This window comes from Phoxinus phoxinus (assembly GCF_949152265.1).
Source record: "Phoxinus phoxinus genome assembly, chromosome: 23".
In the NCBI taxonomy this organism is placed as follows: Eukaryota; Metazoa; Chordata; class Actinopteri; order Cypriniformes; family Leuciscidae; genus Phoxinus; species Phoxinus phoxinus.
Genome location: NC_136898.1, coordinates 5286992 through 5313093, shown reverse-complemented (window position 1 = coordinate 5313093; position 26102 = coordinate 5286992). Strand labels below are relative to the sequence as shown.

The 26102-nt window shown below is 38.7% G+C and overlaps 1 protein-coding gene across 2 annotated transcripts in view; it reads right to left on the bottom strand.

Annotated features, from left to right (window-relative positions):
- Positions 1 to 3044: 3044 nt before the first annotated feature.
- Positions 3045 to 26102, bottom strand: part of mef2ca (myocyte enhancer factor 2ca) — a 41797-nt gene continuing 18739 nt past the window's right edge. For both annotated transcript variants that reach the window (XM_079599300.1, XM_079599301.1), the window contains 9 exons: positions 25755 to 25954; positions 21039 to 21242; positions 11848 to 11988; positions 11561 to 11744; positions 9600 to 9647; positions 6973 to 7145; positions 6288 to 6417; positions 5430 to 5553; positions 3045 to 4278 (listed from right to left, as the gene is read on the bottom strand). In XM_079599300.1, the coding sequence (XP_079455426.1) occupies positions 3912 to 4278; positions 5430 to 5553; positions 6288 to 6417; positions 6973 to 7145; positions 9600 to 9647; positions 11561 to 11744; positions 11848 to 11988; positions 21039 to 21242; positions 25755 to 25808 (1425 nt within the window). In that variant the 5' untranslated portion in view covers positions 25809 to 25954 and the 3' untranslated portion in view covers positions 3045 to 3911. The remainder of the gene's footprint in view (positions 4279 to 5429; positions 5554 to 6287; positions 6418 to 6972; positions 7146 to 9599; positions 9648 to 11560; positions 11745 to 11847; positions 11989 to 21038; positions 21243 to 25754; positions 25955 to 26102) is intronic.

The following is a 26102-nucleotide window of genomic DNA, read 5'->3' as shown; positions in this document are numbered from 1 at the left end:
AGATTTTTTTCCATGTCAATTCAAATTAAATAATTGTTTGTACGGAATTGTATGTTTATTTTTTAAGAGAACAGCCGAGTTTTGCGCATATTAGATGCTGACGTTCATTGGAACCAACTCATTTGTTTGTAGATGTATGAATTAAGACTAAAGGAACCAAATGGTTTAAACGCACGAGGTAACTTAACTAACAAAAATCCCAAACTTACATTTTATTTGAAAAGCTATTGCGTGGAATGGATGATTCCAGCAGCTCCAGGCGTCAGATGTGTGTTTCAGTCTGAGATGTTCGAGATGTTCAGTTCTCGTACGCATGTCTCAGTTTGTTAACGGGAACACGAGATAAAATCGCAAACATCTTGAATAGGCCTATATATATTTTCCTAAAACAAACAAACACTGCAAAATGGTCGTTATTGATCCAAACTTGATTTTATTGTCTCAAAGCAAATACTGTTTATAAGAATGCATTTAAAATAAAACATAAATATGTAGCATAGCCTATCTAAAGCATATCTATCTATCTAAAAAAAGAGAAAAAGATAGCCTATGAGCATTTAGGTGGATCCTTTTTTAGTTAATGGAGATAAAAGGGAAGGAAGCAGAACAACACACTCTCTCTCACACTCACACACACACACACACACGCACACAGACGCAGCCTACACACACACACTCACAATGGCTTTGTTCATATTAAAACCAGCAATTACAGAGCTAATGTCCTCTTTAAAACGTAGACTGTGATCATATCTTCTATTTCCAGTGATAAATATATTTGTAGTAATTTATAAACTCGAAGAAATCTCATTGTTGGAATAATTGTGGATGTGAAATCTCAGTGTGCTTATTAGCTTTTAGTTATTTAAAATATAGTAGCCTATATTTTTAAATGCATTTAGTACTAGTTATTGCATTTTACAATATGTTATTATACATGATCCAGACTTGAGCTTAATTGTATATCTCGACAGTTTGCATTCTGTCCGGAAGCATGACCGCGTGTGTTATTGCACTACAGCGACACCTGGCGACAGTCCGACAGCAGCTCTTCCGTCGCAAGCGTAACCTGGAACATTATTCCAGATGATCGGTGTTATACAATGATGCAGTTCTTTCATTTAGCACAGTTTTTAGACAGGTAAAAGCTTAATTTTCACCATAAATTAAAGAGCAGCTGAATAGCCTATTTTATAAGCTGCAGTTCTTTGGACATTAGGCTAATAAACTGAAGATGTTGCACCAGCTGAACAACAAATTATCTATCTATCTATCTATCTATCTATCTATCTATCTATCTATCTATCTATCTATCTATCTATCTATCTATCTATCTATCTATCTATCTATCTATCTATCTAGCCTATCTATCTATCTATCTAATGCTTTTTAACGCTTTAAATCTAATTTATGCTTTTATACTGTACTTTATATGTAGCCTATCTGATATTCTCAAAATAAAGATTATAGAGGCAATGACTGACTGTAAATTTGCGTATGATCAGAAATATGTTTTAGTGCGTGTTTAAGGAATTATAGTTTGGTTGGTTGTTTTTGATGACAATAGGCTAATGGAATAAACAATTATCTATAGGCTATAATATTCAAAGGGACGAACGTGTTTCCGCTTAATTAATGCTAATAGCCTAATATAAATGATATCCTCGTCCTGTCGATATGGGTTTCAATATTTCAGCTCACACATACAGTATGTGTGATAACTAATTTCGTCGACTTTAATTTCACGGAAGATTTGTCTGGGTGTATTCTGCTCTTATGAACCGAGATGTCGATATATTTCTAAACGCCACTGAAATGTGTAACATTATGAACGAGTAGGATTCAGCAGCTATAATAATTCAAACAAACGCGATATTTTACTGCTTCAAATGCAACACACAACTCATGTGACAACTGGTATATTTATAATAGAATCAAACATTCTTGAAATAATTCTAATAGATTTAAGCAGAAATTCTGCCCTGCTCTTTTCTTATTTTTCTGCTTTTATGATGAATGGCTTATCACGACACATTAAATCATTAAAGGTGTTGGATGTCTTTTCCAGCCATACAAATATAAAGATGACTATCAGTCTAACGTGAGCATAGACCGACAATGACCTTACACAATTATTTTAAAGTATATTTTGCTATAAATAAACACATGAATCGCTACAAACAATGAGAATGACATGCAGCTTACCAGAACCATAAACTAATTTCAACCATGAGCCTGTATTGTCCTAAGTGTGTTTACTGTAAATATTTCATAAGCTGTTTACTGTAGACTTATGTTTTAAATATGAAGTTGGAGATCTCAGTTTAGGCTGTGAAACTCACAGTGGTCTGAGGAATCATATTTGAGCCATGATGATTGAAATCACAGTTTATGCCTTTTAGTTTTGGCACTGGAATTCCAGAAAATTTCATGATTTATCACCAAAAAAAAATATTTTGTCAAATCAACATCTGATAGCACAATATTTTGAGTTTCTGTTGATTAAACCAATCTCCTTCATTGTATTAACTCAAATGTCTTATTTCAATGAACTACATTTTTAAGGCAACCAGGTGACTTACCTTTTTAAGTTAAACCAACAATAATTATTTTAGTGTACTGTGTAAAAAAAAAAAAGTGAGAAATAAATCATGACATGTTTTTAAATTGCGTTGACTCATCAAAATAAGTTAAGCAATTAAAAAAAAAAAAATGTATACAATATTCCACAATTTTTTTAGTTAAGTTGAAATGACTTAAACATCCAAGTTGATTGTACTTAATTTAAGGCAGCAACTTTTTTTTACAGTGAGAAATGTGTCTAAAAAGTCGTACACGTGTTTTGATGAGTAATGCGTCAGTTTTTAAGAATTTTAAATATACTGCCAAGCAAAAAAAAAAAAAAAATTCTGGGTGATGTTTTTCACCAAAACTCATAATATGCAAAAACATCCGTCCATTAGACAAATGGTCTGTTCATACTGATCAAACCCATGCATAGCCTGACGAATTAAAGAAACAAACAAGCAAAAAAAAAATAGTGAAATTGTTTATATGGCTTTATTTTTGGAGCTCACACAGCTTTACCTCTCTGTTCAACATCGGCAAAGCTTGAAATCACATTCTGACTCATGTGGTCAACAGGTAGCAACAAATGCTCTGCATTTTTATGAAAATATAAGCAAAATGTATTGTACATCTCTTCCACCGGGGACAGGCAATACATGGCCCAGAGAACTTTAACGTTGTTAACACGGCTCTGAAATATCAACAACATTTACAAGAGAATTTGTGTATTCCGTTTCGAATTGTAAATCGCGTCCGTTCCTCAGCCCTGGGCCCGTGTAGTCTTAAAATGGTGCGTGATGGCTTTCTCTATCACTCCGTTAATCGCGAATAAACCTGCAAATCCTGGCAGGTCCGTTTACCCGAAAGCCTCATCGTTCTCTATTTACATAAATACGTTGAACCTGCAACACAACAACGTCTGTGATAACATACATTTGCAAGTTAGTGCGCATTGACGTGAGCGTAAAGGCCCCGAATATTACTTGTACAAGCCCTGAGACACGTCAATGCCTCCTTTAATAGTTTAATTATGCATAATATATTACTGAAACTAAAAAGTAGCTTTACCAAACAAGAGTACCAGACTTCTCTTTTTAATCCTGTATGCTTGTATACATACATACACACGTATGTAAAATTACATGTATATTTTTTTTTGTCGTTTTCCCCACACGTGGCACAAGCGATGCATGACCCTTGCCCCCAACCCCAAATCACAAACACGCCCTCCCTCCCCTGTTTATCTTATATATATATCAATTTTAATACTTGATGTAGCACTCACACTCCGCAGAAACAAATAGAATAATACTAAAGTGAAATCTCCAGACAGAGAAGCGGGATCACGAGGCCCAGCCCTCGGACAGACGCATGCGCTTGACGGAGGGGCTCTGCCGCTCGTCCTGAGAGGGTCTCAGCAGTCCCAGCGGCGAGTGGAAGTCGGAGCGGTGTTCCTCGCGGTCGCTGCCGTCGTACGAGCTGCCGCAGCTGCTCAGGCTGTCCACCGGGGAGCGTCCCGAGTCCTGCCGCAGGTGACCCTGCTGGGACGCCTGCTGGGCCAGGGCAGGGGGCAGGGGCTGAGCGTAGCCCCCCGGGGTGCCTCCCGCACGGTCCCGGGGAGGGGACACGGGTTCCGACTTGATGTGCAGGCTCTGATTGGACGGCAGCGAGAGGGTGGAGCTCTGACATAACTGTGTGCTGCCGCAGTTCCTGTGGGGAGAGAGAGGAGACACGGTTGTAGGCCGAGGAAAAACGGGACAACTCGCTGATGTTACAGGGCCGGTAAATAGATATAGACACAATAGAGGTTTTGACCGTTTGACGATATAAATGGTCAAACATTTTTGAGAGATTAATGCAGTCTATCATTTTTCTAAGACTGATGTTTTAATGCATCTTCGGCGCTTTTAAAATTTTAAAAAAGAGTCCAAAAATCAGAGATAGCTACATTTTTATGACACTATATTATCTGCAAAACATATATATATATATATATATTTATATTTATACATACATATATATGGTAAATAGTATTTATATATATATATATATTAAATTTGTGAAATTTTAGAATGTATATTATATTTTATATATTATATTATATTAAATATAAATATTAAATTCAACATAAAATCACAGATTCCCAGCCACATTTAAGTGAAAAATTGAACTCACCAAAAAAACATTATATTATAATGCATTTTGATATTTTAATTTAAAGTTCCAATAAAATAAAATACAGATTCCTAGGGAAAAAAGTTAAGTGAAAATTTAAACTGAAAAAGTAAAAAATAAAGATATATTATATGAATACAATAGTATATTAAATATAAATAAATATTATATTAAAAATAAAATCCCAGATTCCCAGCAAAATAATTTAAGCGAAAAATATAACTGAATATATATATATATATATATATATATCAAAATGTATTATATTATAATGCATTTTGATATTTTAATTTAAAAGTTTGAATTCCAATAAAAATACAATTCCGATTCCTAGGAAAACAACTTAAGTAAAAAGTATATTATTATACAATTTAAGTATATTATATTATATTATATTATTAGTTTGACATTTTTAATTACATTTAAAATCGCAAATCACCAGCAAAACAATTTAAATGAAAAATTAAAATAAAAAAATATCATGAATTCGACAATGTATATTATATTATATTATATTAACATTTGTAATTTAAAATGTTGAATTTGAATTAAAAAGAAAATCAAAACTTTTTGGACCCCACTGTATTTCCTGATATAACACTGCACGATTCGTGTGTGGTCACAGTGAGTATTACAGCGGATCTTCAGTGTGTTTCGCTGCACAGGTCGGGGGTGAAGATGCTCACCCTAGATGTCCTAGACCAGAATGCTGCATGTTTTGCTGCCAGCCGGTCATCGAGCCCAGATGAAGAGAAGCCGAGCTGTTGAAACCGGTCAGAGAGGACAGGTCTGCACTGCTGAGAGAATATTCTGGAAGAGAAGAGAAAGATGTCAATTCAACACGCTGCATATAGACTGCACTGAGTCTCCTGGTCACTGCAACAGGAGGAATATCGGGTCAATGACGCCACCTGGTGGTGTAATAACAGTTCAGATTCACTGAGTAAACCTCAAATGTGCATAGTGTGCACATTTTAATTCATTTGAATATACACTATCGCTCAAAAATATTGGGTCAGTAAGAAAAATTAATTTTGTTCAGCATGGATGATCAAAAGTGACCAAATGTATGATTAATGTATACATGGATGAAAAGTGACATTAACGACATTTAAAGTGTTACAAAAGATTTCCATTTCAAATAAATGCGAACAAAAGTTATTATAAATTGTAATAATATTTCACAATATTACTTTATTAAAATCAAATAAACGCAGATTTGGTGATCACAAGAGACTTCTTTTAAAAATGTTTAAAAATCTTACTGAACTCAAACTTTTTAATGGTAGTGTATAATACAGTATATATATAATGATACATTATATAATACATAATATAATATAGTAATGTAATGTCATCAACATTATATTATAAAACAATCAATATAATATATTACAAAATAATATATAATAATGTTTTGTAATATAATTGAATATAAAAAATAGTATATTATAATATGATATAATATAATATAATAATATATTATATTATATTACAATACATTATATTATATTATATTATATGAGATGATATTCTATTCTCACCTGTACCGTATGAGGTAGAGAGGGCTGATGGGTAGCCGCCCATCCCCTGTCCCGGTAGAGTGGGTGTGGCTACAGACACCACTGGTGTGCTCAGCGACTGGGCGGACTGGGAGTTGTTTATTCTCTGGTTCTGTGGGAAAGAAATATGATATTTAAAACAACAGCAACAGAATTCAATAGCGCAGGACAAACAGTAAATGTGCAGGTGGCATCATATCTGCTCTAATTGCTTAATAGATATATTGATATTAATAGATGCATCATGTGACCAATAACAGGCAATAATCGCCCTGCAATCATCTCACATCCAGCCATCACTGCCGGAGTTTCACTGTTGCTATGGGAACCACTAAAGCAGTCCCCTTGGCAACAGAGGAATGAGACTGTTTTGTGCCAGTGTGCATTTGACAAAACTTTAGTTTCTTTTCCGTTTGTTTGTCTGATGGTTAATCGTGTTTCACTGAAAGTGTGCAATGATGCTACTCACCAGCAACATGTCAACATCCTCCGACTGGTGAGCGGTTAAAAGAATACAGTTCGAATTAGTTCTAGTCAAACTGAGGAAACGTCTTTATGGCATATATTTGATGGTCTGAACTGGTTTTATATGTGCGATGCTGGCATGTTTAGCATTCGCCATTGACGGCCAGTGGTCATATTTTGGTTTGTGAGGATGTGAACTTACGATGGAGGGCATGGTGTTCTTGGATCCGGGGGGGATCAGGACGCGCAGGTCCGGCTTGCGGTTGCTCATGCTCATACTCATGGACGGAGGAGACTTGGCCTGCATGTTCTTACTCATGTTCCCCGGAGAGACCAGCAGACCAGGGGAGTTGCGGTGGTTTCCATACCCGTTTCCTACGGGACGGTGAAAGAGGACGGGTCAGTCGAACACCAATGACCGCACAGCACACTTTCACAATACTATAACAGAGAGCCTGTCTACAGCAACGGTCTACAATACAATATAGAAGTATTATCAGGAGATTTCTTTTTCATCAATTATACCATAGAAAAGAACATTTAATAAATAAAGCTTTAAATGTCAAGATGATGACTGTGTCTCCCCACATTTGCATAATTTATCATTTAATCACATAAATGTAGCCTACATTTCAAAGAACATTTTGTCTAAATAATTTAATTTATAATAACATCAACAACACTTACAACAACAGTTACAACCTTTTTTCTGCATCGTTTACTAATTTTCTGGATTATTTTATAATAATCTTTTACAAAATAATTATACATATAAATGTAAAAAAAATTATTATAATTTTTGATTTTGAAGGTGACATTTTTGTGATGTTTATGGGAGCTTTATTAAAACATAAAAAAGGTAATTGTGACTTATCTCACAATTCTGACTTCTTTTCTCAATTGGATATCATAACTCACAATTGCGACTTTATAACACTCAATTGTGCAGGAAAAAAGTCGCAATTATCTTTAAAAAAAAATGTATTCCATGGCGGAAACAATATCTTTAAATCTAATATAATACATCTCCAAAAATGACCTGTTGTTTCGACTGATTTTCGTTTATATTATTTTGAGCACGGTCATTTGCCTGCATTGACAAGATATACCATGGTCTGTCTGAATACTCGATTCTGATTGGTTGGGAGGAGTGCATTAAAACCGTTTTAGCACAGGAAGATCCAAGTCAGTTTAATCAGTGTTCTATAATAATGTGCTGCTTTCATTCAAGCACACACACACACACACACACACACACACACACACACACACACACACACACACACACACACACACACACACACACACACACACACACACACACACACACACACACACACACACACACACACACACACACACACACACACACACACACACACACACACACACACACACACACACACACACACACACACACACACACACACACACACACACACACACAAGCATTCAGAAGAGAGTTGTTGTCAACGCTGGCCCGCAACTTTTATTAATAAACTCGCTTCGCTACTGAAACGCTGCATTATATTGATCAGCAATGTTGTTCTTTTTAAGTAATTCAACTCACAGCCTCACTGCTATAGTAGAGAGACACAGGTAATTCACATGCACATCTCTCTCTCTCTCTCTCTCTCTCTCTCTCTCTCTCTCTCTCTCTCTCTCTCTCTCTCTCTTTCAAGGCTAATTCATTAAAATGTTATAATTCAATCAAATAAACGTAACCTTACTGCACTACTTTATCTCTGTGTCTGATTCAAAGTGGGCAGAATGCTAGGTTTATCCTTTATATTGGATTGAATTATCCTTTATATCCAAGTCACTTTTCCCTCCTTGGAAAAAAAGATAAAAAAAAAAACTTTAAAAATAGTCTGAAAAACCCTATGAGCTACTTGTTTGAAGAGGTCAGAATAAAATTGGCAGCTGAACCTTCAAATAAATTGGTGATTCTGACGGCTGTCACAGTTTTTGATAAATCTGTCTTTTCATGGATATTTTATGTTTCCACATGCTCTCTAAGAAGTCAGCTGCAATATTAGTTCTGTGGTCTTTTTGAAGATGCTGTCACTAAATTGTTGCCATATGTCACAATAACGCCACAGAACTATGGGGAAAATTGACTATATGGAAGGAAAAAAATCACAAACGGTTTAGCCATCCTCCCAAAAGTTTTTCTCCGATGTTTAATAATCAGATCTTAGATGTTTTGTTAGTTTCTCCTGAAGACCTACACTTGCAGGAACATTTGGAGGTGTTAACCACCTTCAAAAGTCAATGTAGACTTCATGTTGTCCTCCTGTCACACACACTTTCAACGTTTGCATTTCATTATGCTCCCGTTTGAGTCTTCTGCACCAAAGCAGTGATGGCGTTGACAGCCCGTGAGTTTAAACCCGCTACCGTGACAATGTGCAAAGTCCATTTTCCTCGAGCTTCACTAACACTCTTTCATGCGTGCATTGGCTCAAACGTTAGCGGCTTGTAATCTTTTTCATGAATGAACTGCGTTCACAGACTTTGAATCTACAAACGGTACATAACTTAGGCTTTTTTAGACCTTTTGTGGCCGAATCACAGCCTCAAATCTTGACATTCTATGAATATAACACGTTATGTTTCCAAACGGAGGTGTTGACGGGCTTTTTTTTAATGAAACGGTTCTTTAAATATACTATTTAAGGCGCTTCGCCGCAACATCCTACAGCGGTGCGCTGGGTAAATATCCGGGGAGGAACTAGCCAAGCACAAGGAAGCTTTGAATCAAACCGAGTGGCTCCGTCTGTCTATTAAACATACACGTATGGTAAATATACTGTACATCACTCTTACCAGCACTGGTGCCCACTCCGCTGCTGAGGTCTGGACCCATAAGGCCACCTGAGGATAGGACAGAGAAGACATTAAACAAGACTGACACTCCAAACACGCCTGACTGCCGCCTCCTCCAGACGGACCGTTACACACTCCAGCGTTCATTAAGAAAAAACCTCCCGTCCCGTCTGTAAGTCTATCCGAACCCACAAAACCCCTGTCCGGCCCTATGGAGAAGATGTCACCGTCCAAGAAAAACTTTTGAGAAGTCTGCGCGGTTTCAGACGTCGCGGTCCGTGCCAAGACTCATATTTAGTTTTGCTCCTGTAATACGAAGCAAATTGTTCCAGTAGAGCCAAGGATAATGACAGGACAGACGCTGCGGTCTGCAGGACTCTGACCAGAGCACAGAATAGATCTTTTCGACAATAATAACAAGCCCACAGAAGGATTACACTTCCCACACGTACGCCACCACAGATTGTCTTTTTCTACCGCTCTGTTCATTTGTCTTCCCATTGCTTCCTCTCCGTCTTTCTATATACATTCTGAACGCACTGATCTGGATGTTTCTTTTGGCGCCGTGGACTTTTAGAAACTAAACTCCTTTAAGACTTTTCACACCGTCGCACTTGTCTACTAACAATATCCAATGGCACACATACGTGCATCACAGGAGAATTCTGAATTTTTTGTGTGTGAAGCAAATGTCATTTTCACCACATATTAAATCAGTCCGTGGTGGAAATGATAGTGGTAGAAATTAAACATTTTTGGAATAAAATCCTCCCCTATATTTCATCTAAAGCATATTATAGTTATACTTCTGTTTCATTGCAGCATCAGATTAATGTAAATATATATGAGTCTAAATTATTTTTTGTGCTACTAGGCATATATATAAGCAAAAAGTGTTATAAAATGTATTATTTTAAAAAGATTCATAGTGATTTTTATACAAATATTTATTGCATTTTATTACACTTTTTGTTTGGGTTATTATAGACATATACGTTTCAAATAATTTAACTAACTTAATAAATTATATTTTTAATTACATTTTAATAGTTTACTCATTTTTAAGTTAAAAATAAAATATATGATTTGAAAATTTGTAACTACATAAATATAAAAATACCGGTATATGCTTATATATTAGTGCTGTCAAATTGATCAATCACATCTCTTTTAATCACATACATATATATGTATGTAGCGATTAATAAAAATCCCCAGCGGCGATTAATATATTTGACAGCACTAATATGTATTAAAAATATATATAAATATAACCAATAAAATATATTTTCTCATTTCAAACATTTATCAGTATATTTTAATTTACGGTAGTACAAAAATTTATGGATTTTCACATTTTCAGATTAATAGTCAGGGTCTGGTAAAACAAATCATTTTCTTTTATGTAAAGATCTAAATTTATCTCAGATCTAAAATCTGTATGTTTTTTTAATAATCAATCCTGCGACGGTTGAAGAAACACCCATACACATGTGCACGTATAATGTGTTTTGATAAATCCTGAACTGACCAAGCTTCCTCCTGATGAAACCTAGTCCACAAACGCAAACTTCTCAAAAGGCAGAACGGGAGTTAAAAGGAAAATATGGTCATCTTTATTTGCCCCTTGAAAACCGGGAGTTCCTTTATATAAGCAGCCAAAACTCCCATAGAGACATACACTTTTTGGGGGGGGTCTCTGGGACAACCTCAGGAGTCCTGCTGAGTACACAGTGTTTATATTATAGGCCCGGCCCGGCACAGCTGAGTATGGCTGAAAGAAATATTTGAGCGTATGTAATGATCTGTATGCGGTGTTTGAATACATGCGAGGTGTGTTTTCATAGCCTCAGTGGAGCTGTTGGTGGTCCTCAGCAGAGCTGCTTTCTAATGATGTGTAAATGAACTTTATTTGAAACTGTACTCCGGGCCGGAGTCCCCGGCAAAGTGGAGAGCAGTACCTGTGTTGCCTGCACTCGGGGGCCGGTGGGTCACTCCAGGGGACATGCTGTTCCTCTGGAGGGAGGGGTGGGCCAGCGGCAGCAGGTTGGGGTTCAGGGACGCTCCTGGGTGGCTGTAGATCAGGCTGTTGTGGTTGCTCACCGGGATTGAGACGGGCATGTCGTAATTAGACTGGGGGATAGCCTATAAACCAAAATGCATGGAAATCATTCGATCTTTGCAAATGTTTACATTCACAAAGTTTTGAGACTCCAAATGGGACATCTGAACCATCTACTGCACTTACACACAGTCTCTGCCTGCTGATCATCAGGTCAATGTCCTCGTTGATTTTGCGATATTTGTCCTCGGATTCTGGACTGTGGCCTGAATCTTCAGCATCGATATCAGGACTGTCACAGCCGTTTAGACCCTTCTTCCTCAGAGTCTGAAACAAACACACAAAAATACTTAAACTACAGTCAACGTGTGAAGATATATATTAAGCATACTGTCCACTAGCACAGAAAATTACTATATATATATATATATATATATTAGGGGTGTAATAATATATCGTGTCACAATATATCGCAATACAAAAATGCAATAATATGCATCGTGGATATGCATTGTGTATAGTTCACCCAAAATAAAAATTACAGTGTTGAGAAAAAAAAAATCAGGTTTCAGTGTTTTAGTGTCAGTACTACAGTAAACTGCTATATATAATGTTGAATATAATGTATAATAATGCAATGGGGGAATATTTGTGGGTCCTGATAATGCCAAATGTCTTATGTTACCAGTAAAAAGTGGCCTGCATTATTTTAAATATATCTAGTCAGTGACAGAGTGCAAGCATATTCATTGAAAATAATTCTGTATTTTTTAGCTACAGAATCATCAATATTTGTATTCTGGTGTCACCGTTGTCCTGTGCATTGCACCAAGTCCAAGCCTATTCATTTACACCCACAATGTAATACCAAATTAAGTTAACCTTTTACCATATGTCTTGGAGTATCGCAATAATATCACACCGTGAGTTCAGTATCATGATATGTATCGAATCGTGACGTATAAATAAATATTACCATCCCACAGAGGCTGTTAAATGAGCTTAATTCAATCCCGAATATCACTGTATGAATATGGAGCAGTTTCCTGTTTGCCCACACGAGGGCTACATTTGAAAACAAACCGAGCTTTTCCTGCTTGTGAAACGCGAGCCTTTGGTTCCTCAGAAGAGCCTGATCCTTTCATCTGAAGCCTCCGAGAGTCTAGTTTGAGCAAACTACTGTAAAGTTTCATTCCATTTTAAGTCAATCACTTTGCTGTCATTAGCGGTGCCTGTTACGCAAAACAACTATTATTATTACTCGTGCCAGAAGCTGATGTTTGATTTCAGGTTTAAATGTTTCCCAAGTCAGAATAAGACAGAAACAGAGTGTTTCGTCAGTGTTTTTGTGAGTTAAACTCAGGGTAAAAACTGATCTAAAGTGACACAGCTTATCTTTCAGCTGGGTCTCAGCGGCAAGCGGCCACATCGCTGGACCACAACAATTCCACTCATTCAAGACATCTCCACCTGTCAGGGCCTTTGCACCTGTCCAACAAATCTCCTCAGCTCAAGGGGAGGGGGAGGGTCCGGGGCCGCAGCCAATCACGGCCTCAAACCCCGGGCATGGCCGTAGAAGGCTATTTTTTGCCCCAGTACCACCCAGCAGCAGCAGCATCCCAGAAACCCTACACCAGCCGTCTGTGGGTCGCTGACACCTCCAGCTCACAGTCCGACCCAGCTCAGTGCTTTTAGCAGCGCGGCTGGATCCCAAAGCCTGACATCAGCAGACTAAACATTCAGACCGGCACGAACCGCTCCAGACCAACAGGGGGAGGGTCGTGTTCAGCCGAGCATTCCTGTTTAGTTCATTACACGCCAAAGACAGGAACACGGCTGAACTTTAATGTCTCGATTTTGTATAGATTAAATGGAGAACAAGTGAAGATGTTTGCTTAAAATAGTTGGTCACCCAACAAAAGAAAATGTACACATCTCTTTGTCACAAAAGATATTTTGAAGAACACTGAAAACCAAACAGCAATTGGCCCCCATTGACTGTTTTTTTATTTTAAAAAAAATATGAATATACTAAAAATGTTTCTATTAGTATTTTGAATTAGTTTTGAATTTTAATTTATGTTGAATTTTTTGTAATTTTTTATTTATTTTTATTACTTTTTGTATTTAAAATATGACTATTAAGTTTAATTTATGTTTCAGTGTAAGTTTTAGTTTTTATTTAGTAAATTCAGTAAGTCATTTTATAAACAAACATCAGTTAATTGCCAAGTTTTTCCATCTAATACTTTTTCATATTATATTTCATATTATTTCAATTAACTTAGTGTCAGTTAAAGTCCCCCTGTGGTAAAAATCAAGCTTTTAATGTTGTTTATATGTCTATATGTGGTGTTTTTAATATGCTTTTAGACAAACCATGTGCAAATTCATAAATCAACACCAATTGCTGAGTATTTTCTCCCTAAAACTGCAGTGAACCAAAGTGATGTTTCTGACGTCACAAACTACTTTGTAACCAATCACGTCAACGTGTGAGCCAGAGTGAGTGGAGGTGAGGCTAATTTGCATATTCATAGAAATGAGGCAAGGGTGTAGAGTTGCATTCAAGCTTTTTTTTAAGGCATGAAGATTTTTTTTCCCAAGGAAAAAACATTTAAATATGTAATTTTGGTAATCTAAGGTGAGTTTTAGGGATACAATGATTGACTACAGGGGGACTTTAATGATAATAAGCTGGTATGGACAAAAAAACCACTGAGGCGTTTTTCAAAATATCTTATTTTGTGTTCTGCAGAAGCAAGTCAGTCAAGTTTGGAACGACATGAGGCAGAGTAAACGATGACAGAATTATAATTTTTCGGAGAACTATGCCTTTAAGTCAGATTTTGCACCTTAGAAAAACACCACATCTGTTTCCTCAAAAAGATCTCCGCAACGACTCAAAATGGTGCCTTGTCAAAATAAGTCAAATCTCAATATGAACTCATCAATTTGTCATCAATTTCTCCCAAGACCATATTATCTGGCATATACCATCCAGATTCATTTTATATCTCTATATTTTTACTGTATGTCAACTCTTCACTCGTTTATGCATAATTTAACTTCCAAAAAGATTTTAGGAGAAACATCTGAGACAAAGTTACCCAAAACATGGCTTAAGTGAGCATATAAACCCATATACTTTTGCATTCTGTTGTGTTATGAAATGTCCAAATGAGATTAATGACAGAATTAGAGCAGCATTCCATCCCCATAAAAAAGTCTAATTTATATCCATTTAATTTTTTCCAAAGGACTTATAAGGAAAAACATCTGAGAGTTGATTGATTAGACCCGAAATTAGTCTGTATGTGAATGTAAATGCTGGCATTTTGTTGCATTTCACTGCAATGTAAATAAAACTTCTCCTGAAGAACTTCCTGAGCTAAGCACACAGCCAGATTGATGTCTCCAGCCTTTAATGTTTGTTGATTAATTTGCTTCAAGTAAAGTAAAGAAAAACTGAATTCAGCTATGACTAAAGTTGAAGTGTGCTGTCGTGAGGGCAGAGAGGAGAAGAAAGGAGAGGAGAGACACAGCCATCAGCGCCTCCTTCTGCTCCTAGTCCTCTCAACTCTATGGAGACTTGCTCCTAATTAAACCAGCGCTGCATCCCTCTCCCACACGGCATCCACAGCCCCAGTCCGCCCGCACGTAGACACGGCGTCCTATATAGCGTGCGATCCGGTAACCTTCAGCGGAGAAATGATGTTGTACGTGCACTAGCAGGTGGTAACGTGTGGAGACAGCTGACCGATGCTGTTTGTTGGCCAGCAGCTGACGAACCGACTGACTGACTGAGTGTGTCACGTCACCTTGTACCCTCTTCTGAGGTCCACATGGGTGGTCTCCCCTCACCTCAAACCAGGCTCATTACAACCCACTGTGTCAGGAGACTCGTCGAACAAGGGCAAAGTCTGAGAAACGGGAGTTACGGCACACACACCAACCCAGAGGACAATTATATTACTCATAGTTTGCTCAATCATTGCTCGGGAGACTTTATGGAGTTCTCATTCACATTTCCTCTCAGCTTTGCTGCTGATGTTGCTCCTCAAATGCACGAGAAATAAAAATATACACAAATGAGACAATTGTTGACATTATATTGTTGATAATGATTATATTTCTCATCGGTTGCTCTTTTATAGCTCAAGAGTCTTAATGGAGTTCTTAATTATGTTATTAACATTCTCTCAGATGTTTCTTATAAAATTGTATAGGATATGCTCCTTCATAACTCAGGAGACTATGGATTTCTCAATTATGTTTCACTTAAGCATCAACTTCATCTCAGATGTATCTCCTCAAATGCCTAAAGATAAATAAAAAAGAAACAAATTAAATGAGTCTTGGCAAAGTCAGAGTGTATCACTCATACTGAGAAATAAAAAATGTACTGTTTAAAGTTTAAAGTTAAAGTTACTGCCTTACATTTTTGAGTAAAATCAAATTTGATGTTTAAATAAATTCAAATGAAATGTATAAAAATGAATAACTCATAAAAAAAATCTAAATTGCTTAACTTATTTTGATGAGTTAAAGCAATGTGAAACAATATGTTGTCATAACCTATTGATCATATATCATTTTTTATTGTGTAGAGACAAATGAGAGATTTCTTGACTAAGAGTGTATTGCTCATAAGTTGTCAGGTCTCATTTAAGTATCAGATGTTTCTTTAGGAGTAATACAAATTTAAACAATTGAGATTTGTTAAAAAAACAGTAAGAGTATAGAGCTGAACGACATGAGAAGTAGGAAAATCTCTAGCCACGTTGCTAGAAACAATCGAAACATTGAAGAGACCTCATGTGCGACTTGTCTTCCCTTTAAGGAACACGCACACACACACCAAGGTGGCACTGAATTTTGCCCGTCTGCATAAACACAGACCACATCCAAGACGCCCAGAAAAAAGCAATCACACTGAGAGCATGTGACCACAAAAAGGCAGCTCGGTTCAAGGAAATGTCGTCTTATTGTCTCGTGTGTCAGTAGGGATATTCGACTAAGAACTTATTCCACCTCTTCGGTTGTGCATGTGTGTGTGTGTCATGTTTGCCTGTGTGGAAAGTTGTTGATTTACGCATTGACTCACAGACTGGCAGCACAACACTTCGCACAGACAAGTGCACCAGCAGTTATTGTAACACAAAAGCATGTTGAAGCGAAAGGAAATGGCAAACCGTCAGTTCGAAAGGCACAGAAAGTATCCAAATAAGACTGGATTTGTGTTGCCGAAACACTGGTAGATCAAGCTTGGTTTATTAAAAGCAGATGGATCTGTGTGGAAAAACGAAAGCCGTAAAAGAGGCGGAATCCTATTAGAGACGTACGGGTGAGCCAGCGGGGACGCCCCCGTTCCTGCGGCAGGTCGCATGGCCAATGCGTGGCACTGTCTGGCCCTCCTCCAGAGCTCTTTCCACCAGCTGCTCTGACCACAGCAGCTGGGCAACGTTTGGAAAATGCCACACTGGGGACTTCTGGGTAATTTACCTCCTTTGATGCTCTCAGTACCCTATAATAACGAATCAAAGGCCCTCTCTTTTACTGCCACGAGTTGAGCGCCGTGTGTTTGGTATTAAACGCACTCGAGAGCATAATTACGACAGTGACCGGCCCAATGGATATCCAATCCAACCGCAAGGAAGCGGAAGAGTGTCCCGAAACCGAGTTGGGCACGAAAAAATGGGAACGTCCCATGCTCCCTGGTGTTCTTGGGTGGCTTCGGAAACGACACCTCCCGACTACTCATGCTTCGCAGCTGACGTGAGGCAAGAATTCCTCACCAGGATCATTCCTGGGATAACCGGGCCAAAGCAGACCCACATTTATGAATTTCAATTTAAATTAAATTCAAGAATTCTCTCTTTGGCCTTTCTGTAAATAATCACACATTATCACACACAAGCATGACATCACTTTACATTTGTTGTCATGTGACCACACGGCAAGATTTTTCCATTGCCGCATCTATAGAGGACAGTATGGTTATTCATGTTAAATTATGACTGATCAAGCCCCTTAGAACACAAAGCCCTTTACTGTAGCCCAATAATGGGCTCTTGTGGGCCCCAATCATTCACAGTCACCAGACTGAACTGTATTTGACATGTAGCATGCCACGATAACGGCCCGACTCGACTTGCCATGGCATCTACAGTCGGTTGCAACACCAGAAAGAAATAAAGCATTCTTCTCTCACCATCAATTAACAGCTTTTGTCTTTTCAAACTCCTTATCAAGGGCAGCAAATCTGGAAATAGGCTTCAAAAACATTATTGTCGCCGGCTAACAATTAGCACTCTCAGAGAGAATAGAGTCCTGGTAAAAGCGAACTGTTTTGTGCTGCGCTGGCTCGCCGTTGGGTCTTGGAAAACCTGACTCACCAACAAGGTTCAGATTAATCGTGGAATGTAAAACCGCCCTCTGATGTCGTTCAATCGAGGATGAAGAAAACAGTGCAGTAAATACTGCGTTTCAAACTCTAAGCATGAGCGGATCAGAACAATGACCCAAATGTGGGCTGAGTTCACTGCACGCTCGAATTTCACACCGTGTTTTCAAGTTTACATAGCTGAACAGATGGCAGATATGAGCCGAGAGAAAGCGTCTGGGAAGTGTAGAGGAGCATGCCACGAGAAGTCACGTAATCAAATGAACTCTTCGTTTCCTCTCTTAAAAGTGTGAAAATGCCACCCTAACAAGTTTGATGTAAGCTTTAGTGAAGTACGCAGCTGTCTGTGGTCAGTTTTTCTCAGAGAGAAAATCGAGTGGGGGGGAAAAACAAGCGTGGTTGTCCTCTCTCTCTCTCTCCGGCACTCCACTCCTATTCTTCTCCATTTTCCTTGGCACGACTGCCGGGCCGGGGCTATTTTTAGCTGTGCTGCTTTCTATTTTTAGGAAACTACCGGTTTTCAGGCATTTAATGGGGAAGGACCATGTAAAAACACAAAGGGTTGGAATGGGGAGGAGGTCTGGCACACAAGTTGGGCGTCTGCTCCTTATTTCCAACGCTATGAAAACTTTAGCCTCTTTCTGCCCAGGACAGAGGACGGAAAAGGGGCAGCGGGGTAAAGAATGTGAAAGTCTTCATCTTATAAATAACCACGAGTCTCAGGCCAAAAGCGCAAAATACAACACGCTGTTACTAAGTGAAGCAGTATACTCATGTTAAACCGTTTGTGAAAAAGGAGGGGTGAAGGAATGCAAAACAAAGATGTCTCTCTTTTGGTAAAATTCCTAAAGGGATGGAGTGTGGCACAGATTTCTTTTTGGGGGGGGGGGATATATACATTTATATATACGTCAATATATACATTTTTATCATTACTTTTATTTTTAATACTATTCATATTCATAATAATTATATAATTGGTCTAGTTCCTGGCATCCTCTTGATGTTGTGACTGCAATGTGACAGTGTTAATACAGAGTAGTATAAGCCTTTCAAATCTGATTCACGGATTTAATCTGTCAATCGTCAACAAGGTTCAACCGAAGATCAAGAGCCATCATGCGTGCATGCAACCAACAACTCTAAATACACCAGAGAACCATTGCTGCAGCAAACAATCACATCAAAATGCTTCTAGTCATCATTTGATCAAAGACTGCACACTAGACAATCCTTTTCACATGGAGAACAGTGAGCGGACCGAGCATGCAAAAAAGTAGTGCTTAAGAATGCATTGGCATGCAACTACATGAAGACAAATTATCTAAATTAGGAGAGTAGAAAAATGTTTGAGGCAAATGTGCCTGAAATGGAGCCAGCTTATAAAAGTAGGTTGATTATGTTTTCTTCGTTACATTTAAAGTCATATTGATGTGCCAAGCGCTGGAGGCATGTTTTCTCAGAGGTTTGTGTGGGTGAGATTGGAGGAGGGGAAGGTTGTCACCTCCAATGCCTTCTAGCACAAGACCAAACACAAGAGGTCAACTACCATACGCACAGAGCTTTGCTCAATCTCATTAGCCGGCCATGTAGTCATTAACAGCACGACCTTTGGAAATAATTAACATTTTCCTTCCTTGCGCCAACGGTCTCATTGACAATTCTCAGCAGAGCGTGAACTCTAAGGTGTGGGGTCTGGAAAACATGCGTTTCGCGGGGGACGACATGGGGTTATAGTGCACGCTGTCAGTTTTTAGGATTAAAAGGAGCATTTTCAGATTACACTAATCGAGGAAATGGGATTATCCTGGCTCCTTACTGGCTTGGCAGGGTGTCCATGAGATTTGCCTCGTGGAGACGTGATGTTTCTCCTCTCATGAGGCAAGCCATGCTGTTTTCCCTCTCAGCCTCATAAAAAACCAGCAGAATCCCAGCTAAGTCTGACCCCAGGGCCTTGCTTGTAATGCATGTGTCAACGTTGCAAATGGCCTGTCGAACAGTGCTACACTAGACTGAGCAGTCAAAGTATAATAATAGAGTTTGAATTTGCAGCTTGTTATGTGCAAGTGAAGTGAGTTGTGAAACAATAACCGGCTCATGCTCGAACGCACAGAGATAAAGAGATCCTTCACCGCAATTGAGCTCTTATAAACGCCCCTTTCAGCATCTATACTGTTATTCCTCATCCTTACAGCGGGTTTTTCTTCATCCCCTACTTAGTTTGTTTGTGTGGCACCACCAGGGCTCAACGCAAATCAATCGGGTGTTTTTACTGGAATAGGGACTTTTCCAGGGGAAATATTTTTCCCACTGCTCCCACTGGGAGCGCCATGGCCTTTCATGCATGTGGGGTGGGAACCTTCAAGTTCTCTCTTCCCAAACTCAGGCTTGACAGGTGGTTTGGAAGAGCTGAGAGCTGTTTCACAGTTGCTCTTTGGTCTTTCAGTCATGCTTTCAGCAGAAGACGCTGAAGTCTTATATTGGTGGACAAGGAAACCTTAACCTAAAGCAACCCCACGTGTGCCCCGTGACCTTATCAGGAGCTCACGTGTCACAAAAGGTGGCGGCGATGAGCAAGCAAGATCTTAAGTCTCTGCGCAGAGCACCTGGCTTGGACAGTGGCACCTGCCGTGTCCTCCTAAACCTGTTGCGTAACGCGGTCCTGACGAGATACAGTAAAGTCCTCGTCCCTGTCCTTTAGCTCAGCCTGATCTGTTCTTACAGACTGCAACGGCATGTGCCAAACATCTTTTGCAAGGACTATTACAACATGTTCCCTAACAAATCACCAGCAAAACACGGGCCAGGTGTCAAATCACTTGCTTACTCTTCAGAAAATAACTGCCGGTCGAAACAGAGCAAACTTTCTTGATGCTTGATGATTCAATTAATGCTTGAATAACACTGAATTTATTTGGAAAACATTTTGATTGGGATGTCTAAATTGTGGATAATTCCAAGGGGAACTCACCTCCACGATGTCCGAATTCGTCCGACTCTCATGGGGCTCATTGTACTCAGTGTATTTAAGCAGAACTTTGTCCATGTCGGTGCTGGCGTACTGGAACAGTTTATTAGTGCTGTTGAAGATGATGAGGGCGATCTCACAGTCGCACAGAACGCTCAGCTCGTAGGCCTTCTTCATTAGTCCAAACTTCCTCTTTGTAAACGTAACCTGATAAACAAAAGAACAAGGAGAGGGTTACACAGGGATAGATTTGATACCTCTCGTTCATGACATAGACAAAGCGTCTTAGTCTACTTGTTTGGCAATGATGGCATAATGATTCACATCCTTGATAGACAGTTTGATGTCAACCAACAGAGATTGCTACCAGCATGTGAAGTCCCTAAACAGACTTCTTAACTAGCTTATCCCACAAGATTTCCTCATCAGATTCACCAGACAGACAGATCTTTTCAATTAGCATTAGCATAAGTAATTAGCATTTCTGTCCAAGCAATGCTCATAACTTTCTAACACTTACTTCCCACAACTTGTGAACTGATACAATAAATTTAGGTCTGTCAAATGAAAATATATTTTAAATAAGAAACTAAAACTGCCAGTAGGTGGCGGTAAATTTCTAAATGAGTAAGTCTTCGAGTCATTTGATTCTTTCAGGAACTAAGTAATTGTCTCTCTTTATGAATGGGCCATTGAATCATTAGTTCAACTGATTGATTCGCTCAAAACGCGGATTCATTCAGAAATCAAACACCTTTGTGTGTTGCTCGGAGACATAGGTAATATTTTCTATTCGGGACAAAAACAGCACTTGTGTGATATTGCTTAAATATATCATAATAAATATCAAATTTATAATTTTTGCCCTGATATCTTGAATTTTAGGGGCATTCATTCTATAGGCTCAGTGAGTTGTTGCCCTGCTTCAACTCGTCACCAATAAACTATAAATGTAAGATGAACTACATATGTCTAGAGAGGGGAGGATATGTTAAATGCGTTAATAGTTTTAACACGTTATTTTCCCCGTTGACTAAATAATTAAATGAATGAGTTAAATCGACAGCCCTGAATAAAATATGAACTTCATTGACTTGAACTTCAAATGCATTGGCAATTCATTTCTTTAACATTTGCATGACTTGCGTAAAAGGCCCCATCAAAATGAAACTTATTGCTTGAGTGTACAGGGTCCCATCCATCCAAAACCAAACTGTTTGACAGGGTATTCTGGTTAGAGAGCTATCAGAGCTCTACGTGCCATGCTAAATTTAGACTGGGGAGTTCAAGGTGAAATTCTGCCCAGCACGCTTCACAAATTGACAGCCCCTGGGTGGCAGGGTTCATAGGATTGCTTTGGCTAATGATGACCCAGCATCACCTAGGCACGCCGGCAGCGTTGCACACATTCCATTTGGAAAGGACAATTTCCCAAAGACACCATTTAAACCCTCACAGAACAAACTCTCCATCTGTGATGAGAATGAAATTCAGCGAGAAACAGCCGCACAAAACTCAAAGAACTCTCTTGGGCATCTGACTGAAATATTTAAACTCTGGATTATTAGATTCTGGCATCAAAACAAGATAGAAAGGAAATGTTTTTGCTAAGAGTTGGCTCTTCGAAAGCGTAATGGAGTTCTCATTTATGTCTCATATAAGTAGCAGATTCTCCTGAGGAAGAATGAATGAAGAACCAAATTAGACAATTGCTGACATACAGTAATAGTGTACTGCTCAGAGACTGCTCTTTTTAATATCTCAAGAGGGTTCTCAATTATGTCTCAAGGAAGTATACATTTTATTCTCTTAAAATAAAATTGGGACACAAATAAATGCATTTCTCAGAGGTTTCTTTTTCATAACTCAAATGGCTCATTGGAATTCCCAATTATGCAATTATGTCTCATTTGGGTATCAGCCTTGTCTCATTTAAATGCATTTTACGCATCTAAATTACGACTTACTTTGCATATGAATACACTTTATCAGTTCAAGCATTCCCCGAGAATCAAACCCATGAATTTGGTGTTGCTTGCAACATGCTTTACAAGGTTGAGCCAAAGCTATTTGTCTAAAATGTTTCTTTTAAAATTCCTCAAGAGAAATAAAAATACCAAATAGACACAAAGTAAAGATGTATATATATATATATAAAAAATCCACAATGATTAATAGCTCAGGTCATTTGCCTAAACTCTAGAGGAGACATACCGGTATGTGAGATTGCTGGGGTCTTTTTCCTAACAAATCTGAGAAGCGAGAGACTGTTCTCCATTTAATCTAATTTCTGTCAAAGAGAGAAGGCCCTAATCCACATGGTGATGGTGGTGTTTGTGTGTTCCTGATCCCCGTGCGTGAGTTCGGACGTCATGCGCCCTGTCACAAACAAACTCCAGCAGGGTGATCTTCTCACTCCTACAGCTCAGCACGCTGATGCTCTCACCTCCACATGATTTAGATTACGCTCTCTCACACACACATGCACATGCACCGGGAGCGACAGATGTCTTACACATGCTCACTGAGACGCCCCCACACACACATACGCTCGCCTTTCACGTGCTGCATGCGTTCAGCCTGTCTTGATTTACCTTAGATGTCTGAGTCACAAAGACTTTTTACATTTTCCTACATGCTTTCTGATGGTAAAGTGCACTTTGAGGCAGCAGCTAACCTTATATGAACACGCTGCCCTGGTAAAGAATCATTCACGTTTCTTTCGTAGAATCTGCTGCGGTGTAAGACGTCTCACACAGAACATCCCCTCACCGCACGGGAAAGGGTGGGCGTGGAGGGGGGCTAATCGTGCCACTGCACTGGGGTCAGGAAGCACATTTGAGTGCATTTCCTGTCATAACAGGAAGGGTCCAATGGTTTCCCCTGCACAATGGCTTTGCCTCGGTTTCCGGCCTTATGCTGGTCACTGAAGGGGGTGGAGACAGGTGGGGGGTGGGGGGGGGGGGTATAGATGACAGCCAGCCATTTATCCTGAGCCCTGAGCTGTTGTCCACTTGAACACTAAAGCATTGTTCAGAAGCAAAGGACAACAAGTAAAGCAACAGGCTGAACACTTAACTTTTTTTTATTATTATTATTAAACTGCTCTACTGATAAAACCTCTGAGAAAAATACACAATTGATTCAGTCATGGACACTTAAAAATAACAGTTATTGAATGGATGTTCTTATAGGCCTATATATATATATTATTATTTTTTTGCTGTATAGAGTTCCTGAGTTGGGTAAACTATTTGACGTTACATTATGTGTCCTTCAGATCAGCATTTTGGTTTCTTTCTTTTTTTCTACAGAATAAAAAATGTTATTAGTTTCCTCAAAACGATTGAGTAGCAAAACTGTTTTAAATCATTTTAATATGCTGATTTGCTGTTGTTGTAGTTGTGCTGATCAATATTTTTGAGGAAACTGTTTTTTTCCAGGATTTTTTTTTTATGGATAAAAAAATGATATAGAAATCTTTTGCATCACTATAACATTATTTTTGATAAAATAAATGCGGTTTTGATTTGGTGAGCATAAAAGACTTTCAAAATCTAGTTTTAATCTTACCAACCCCAAGCTTTTGAACGGTAGTGGGTGTAGATCTGAGTTGATCAGTTCAAAGCTTTTACTATAGCTATTCTGTATTAAACTGAGAATGCCTTTTCAATTAAATGAAAGTCTGAATTGAGGTAGCAAACCAGGATGCAGAAAATGTATATTTTTAACTCAAAAAGCAAATCTTCAAGACAAACTCTGAATGCTGGCTAGACAAAGTGTTGTTTGTGAGGATAAAAGTTTAGAAAGATTAAAGAACTTGAACCTGTATTGAATCCTCCTGCCGTTCCCATTCAAATTCCAACTTCAGTTTAACTAAGTTCACACTTCAAATCTGAGGGATATGTGACGGTTATTAGCTCATTAAGAGCTAGCGCTCCGCAGTTATGACCTGCAGCTATCAGTGTTAGCCATGAAATTGAATAGTTCCCGCTCCAAATCATGATCTCACGTTTGGCCCTGCGCTAGAGTTCATCCACAACACATGCAGCTTTATATTTTTCATGCGGTTAGAAAAAAAAGTCATACTAAAAACCTTATACGAAGTTCTGAATGAAATAAAGCATGTGAACCCAAAGTCAAACCCCCTATTCCATCAGGAAGGTAGAGATTGATGTGCTTCATAAGTGTTGTCAGATGTGGCTACAGATCCTGCCTGTCTAATTGCCCGGGTGAGTAATAAGCTGGAAACTCTGGTTGTGGTGAATGATACACCCGCTGGTGGAGGCACGGTTTCCTCCACTCCATTACAAACCTCAATTATTCACACTCTACACATCTTATCATCTAATGCAAGAGCAATGCATTTAATACGCCAATTAAAGACGTATTAAAAACGGCAATTATGATGATTTAGGACAATTATATTTCACATTCACACACAAACACGCAACACACATGAGCAAAACTACAGCAGCCATGCAGTCCGAAGTGAGACTCCAGCTTGTGAGTGTCTTGTGACGCTGTCGTCAGAAGCTGCTGGCACTTCCTTAAGTGTGTGTGTGTGTGTGTGTGTGTGTGTGTGTGTGTGTGTGTGTGTGTGTGTGTGTGTGTGTGTGTGTGTGTGTGTGTGTGTGTGTGTGTGTGTGTGATTTATTGCATTTCTGTGAAATGAGCGTCACATCTCCATTCTTTCCCTCCAGATAACATCTCCTTTACCTGTCTGTTGCGTTCGTCCATTATCCGCGCAATCTGAATCTTTTTCCTCCCCATTATTTCGGCCTGGTATTCCTTCCTATTCCAAAAGTACTGTACACACTTGTCTTCCTTCCTCTCTCTCTCGCTGTCTCTGTCCGATCCTCAACGTAGTCTTTCCTCTTCGCTTGTTCCTCTTATTTCAAAGACTCCGGCATCCGTTCCTGAACAGACAAGAGAGAAAGATACACAGATTTGATCAGACAGACGTTGATATCATTCAGTGCTCGCATGGGGGAAGAAACGGAGCATTTTTGTCTTAACAGCGTACACACACTGATTTATAAATGTTTCACACAGCAAAAAGAGTGC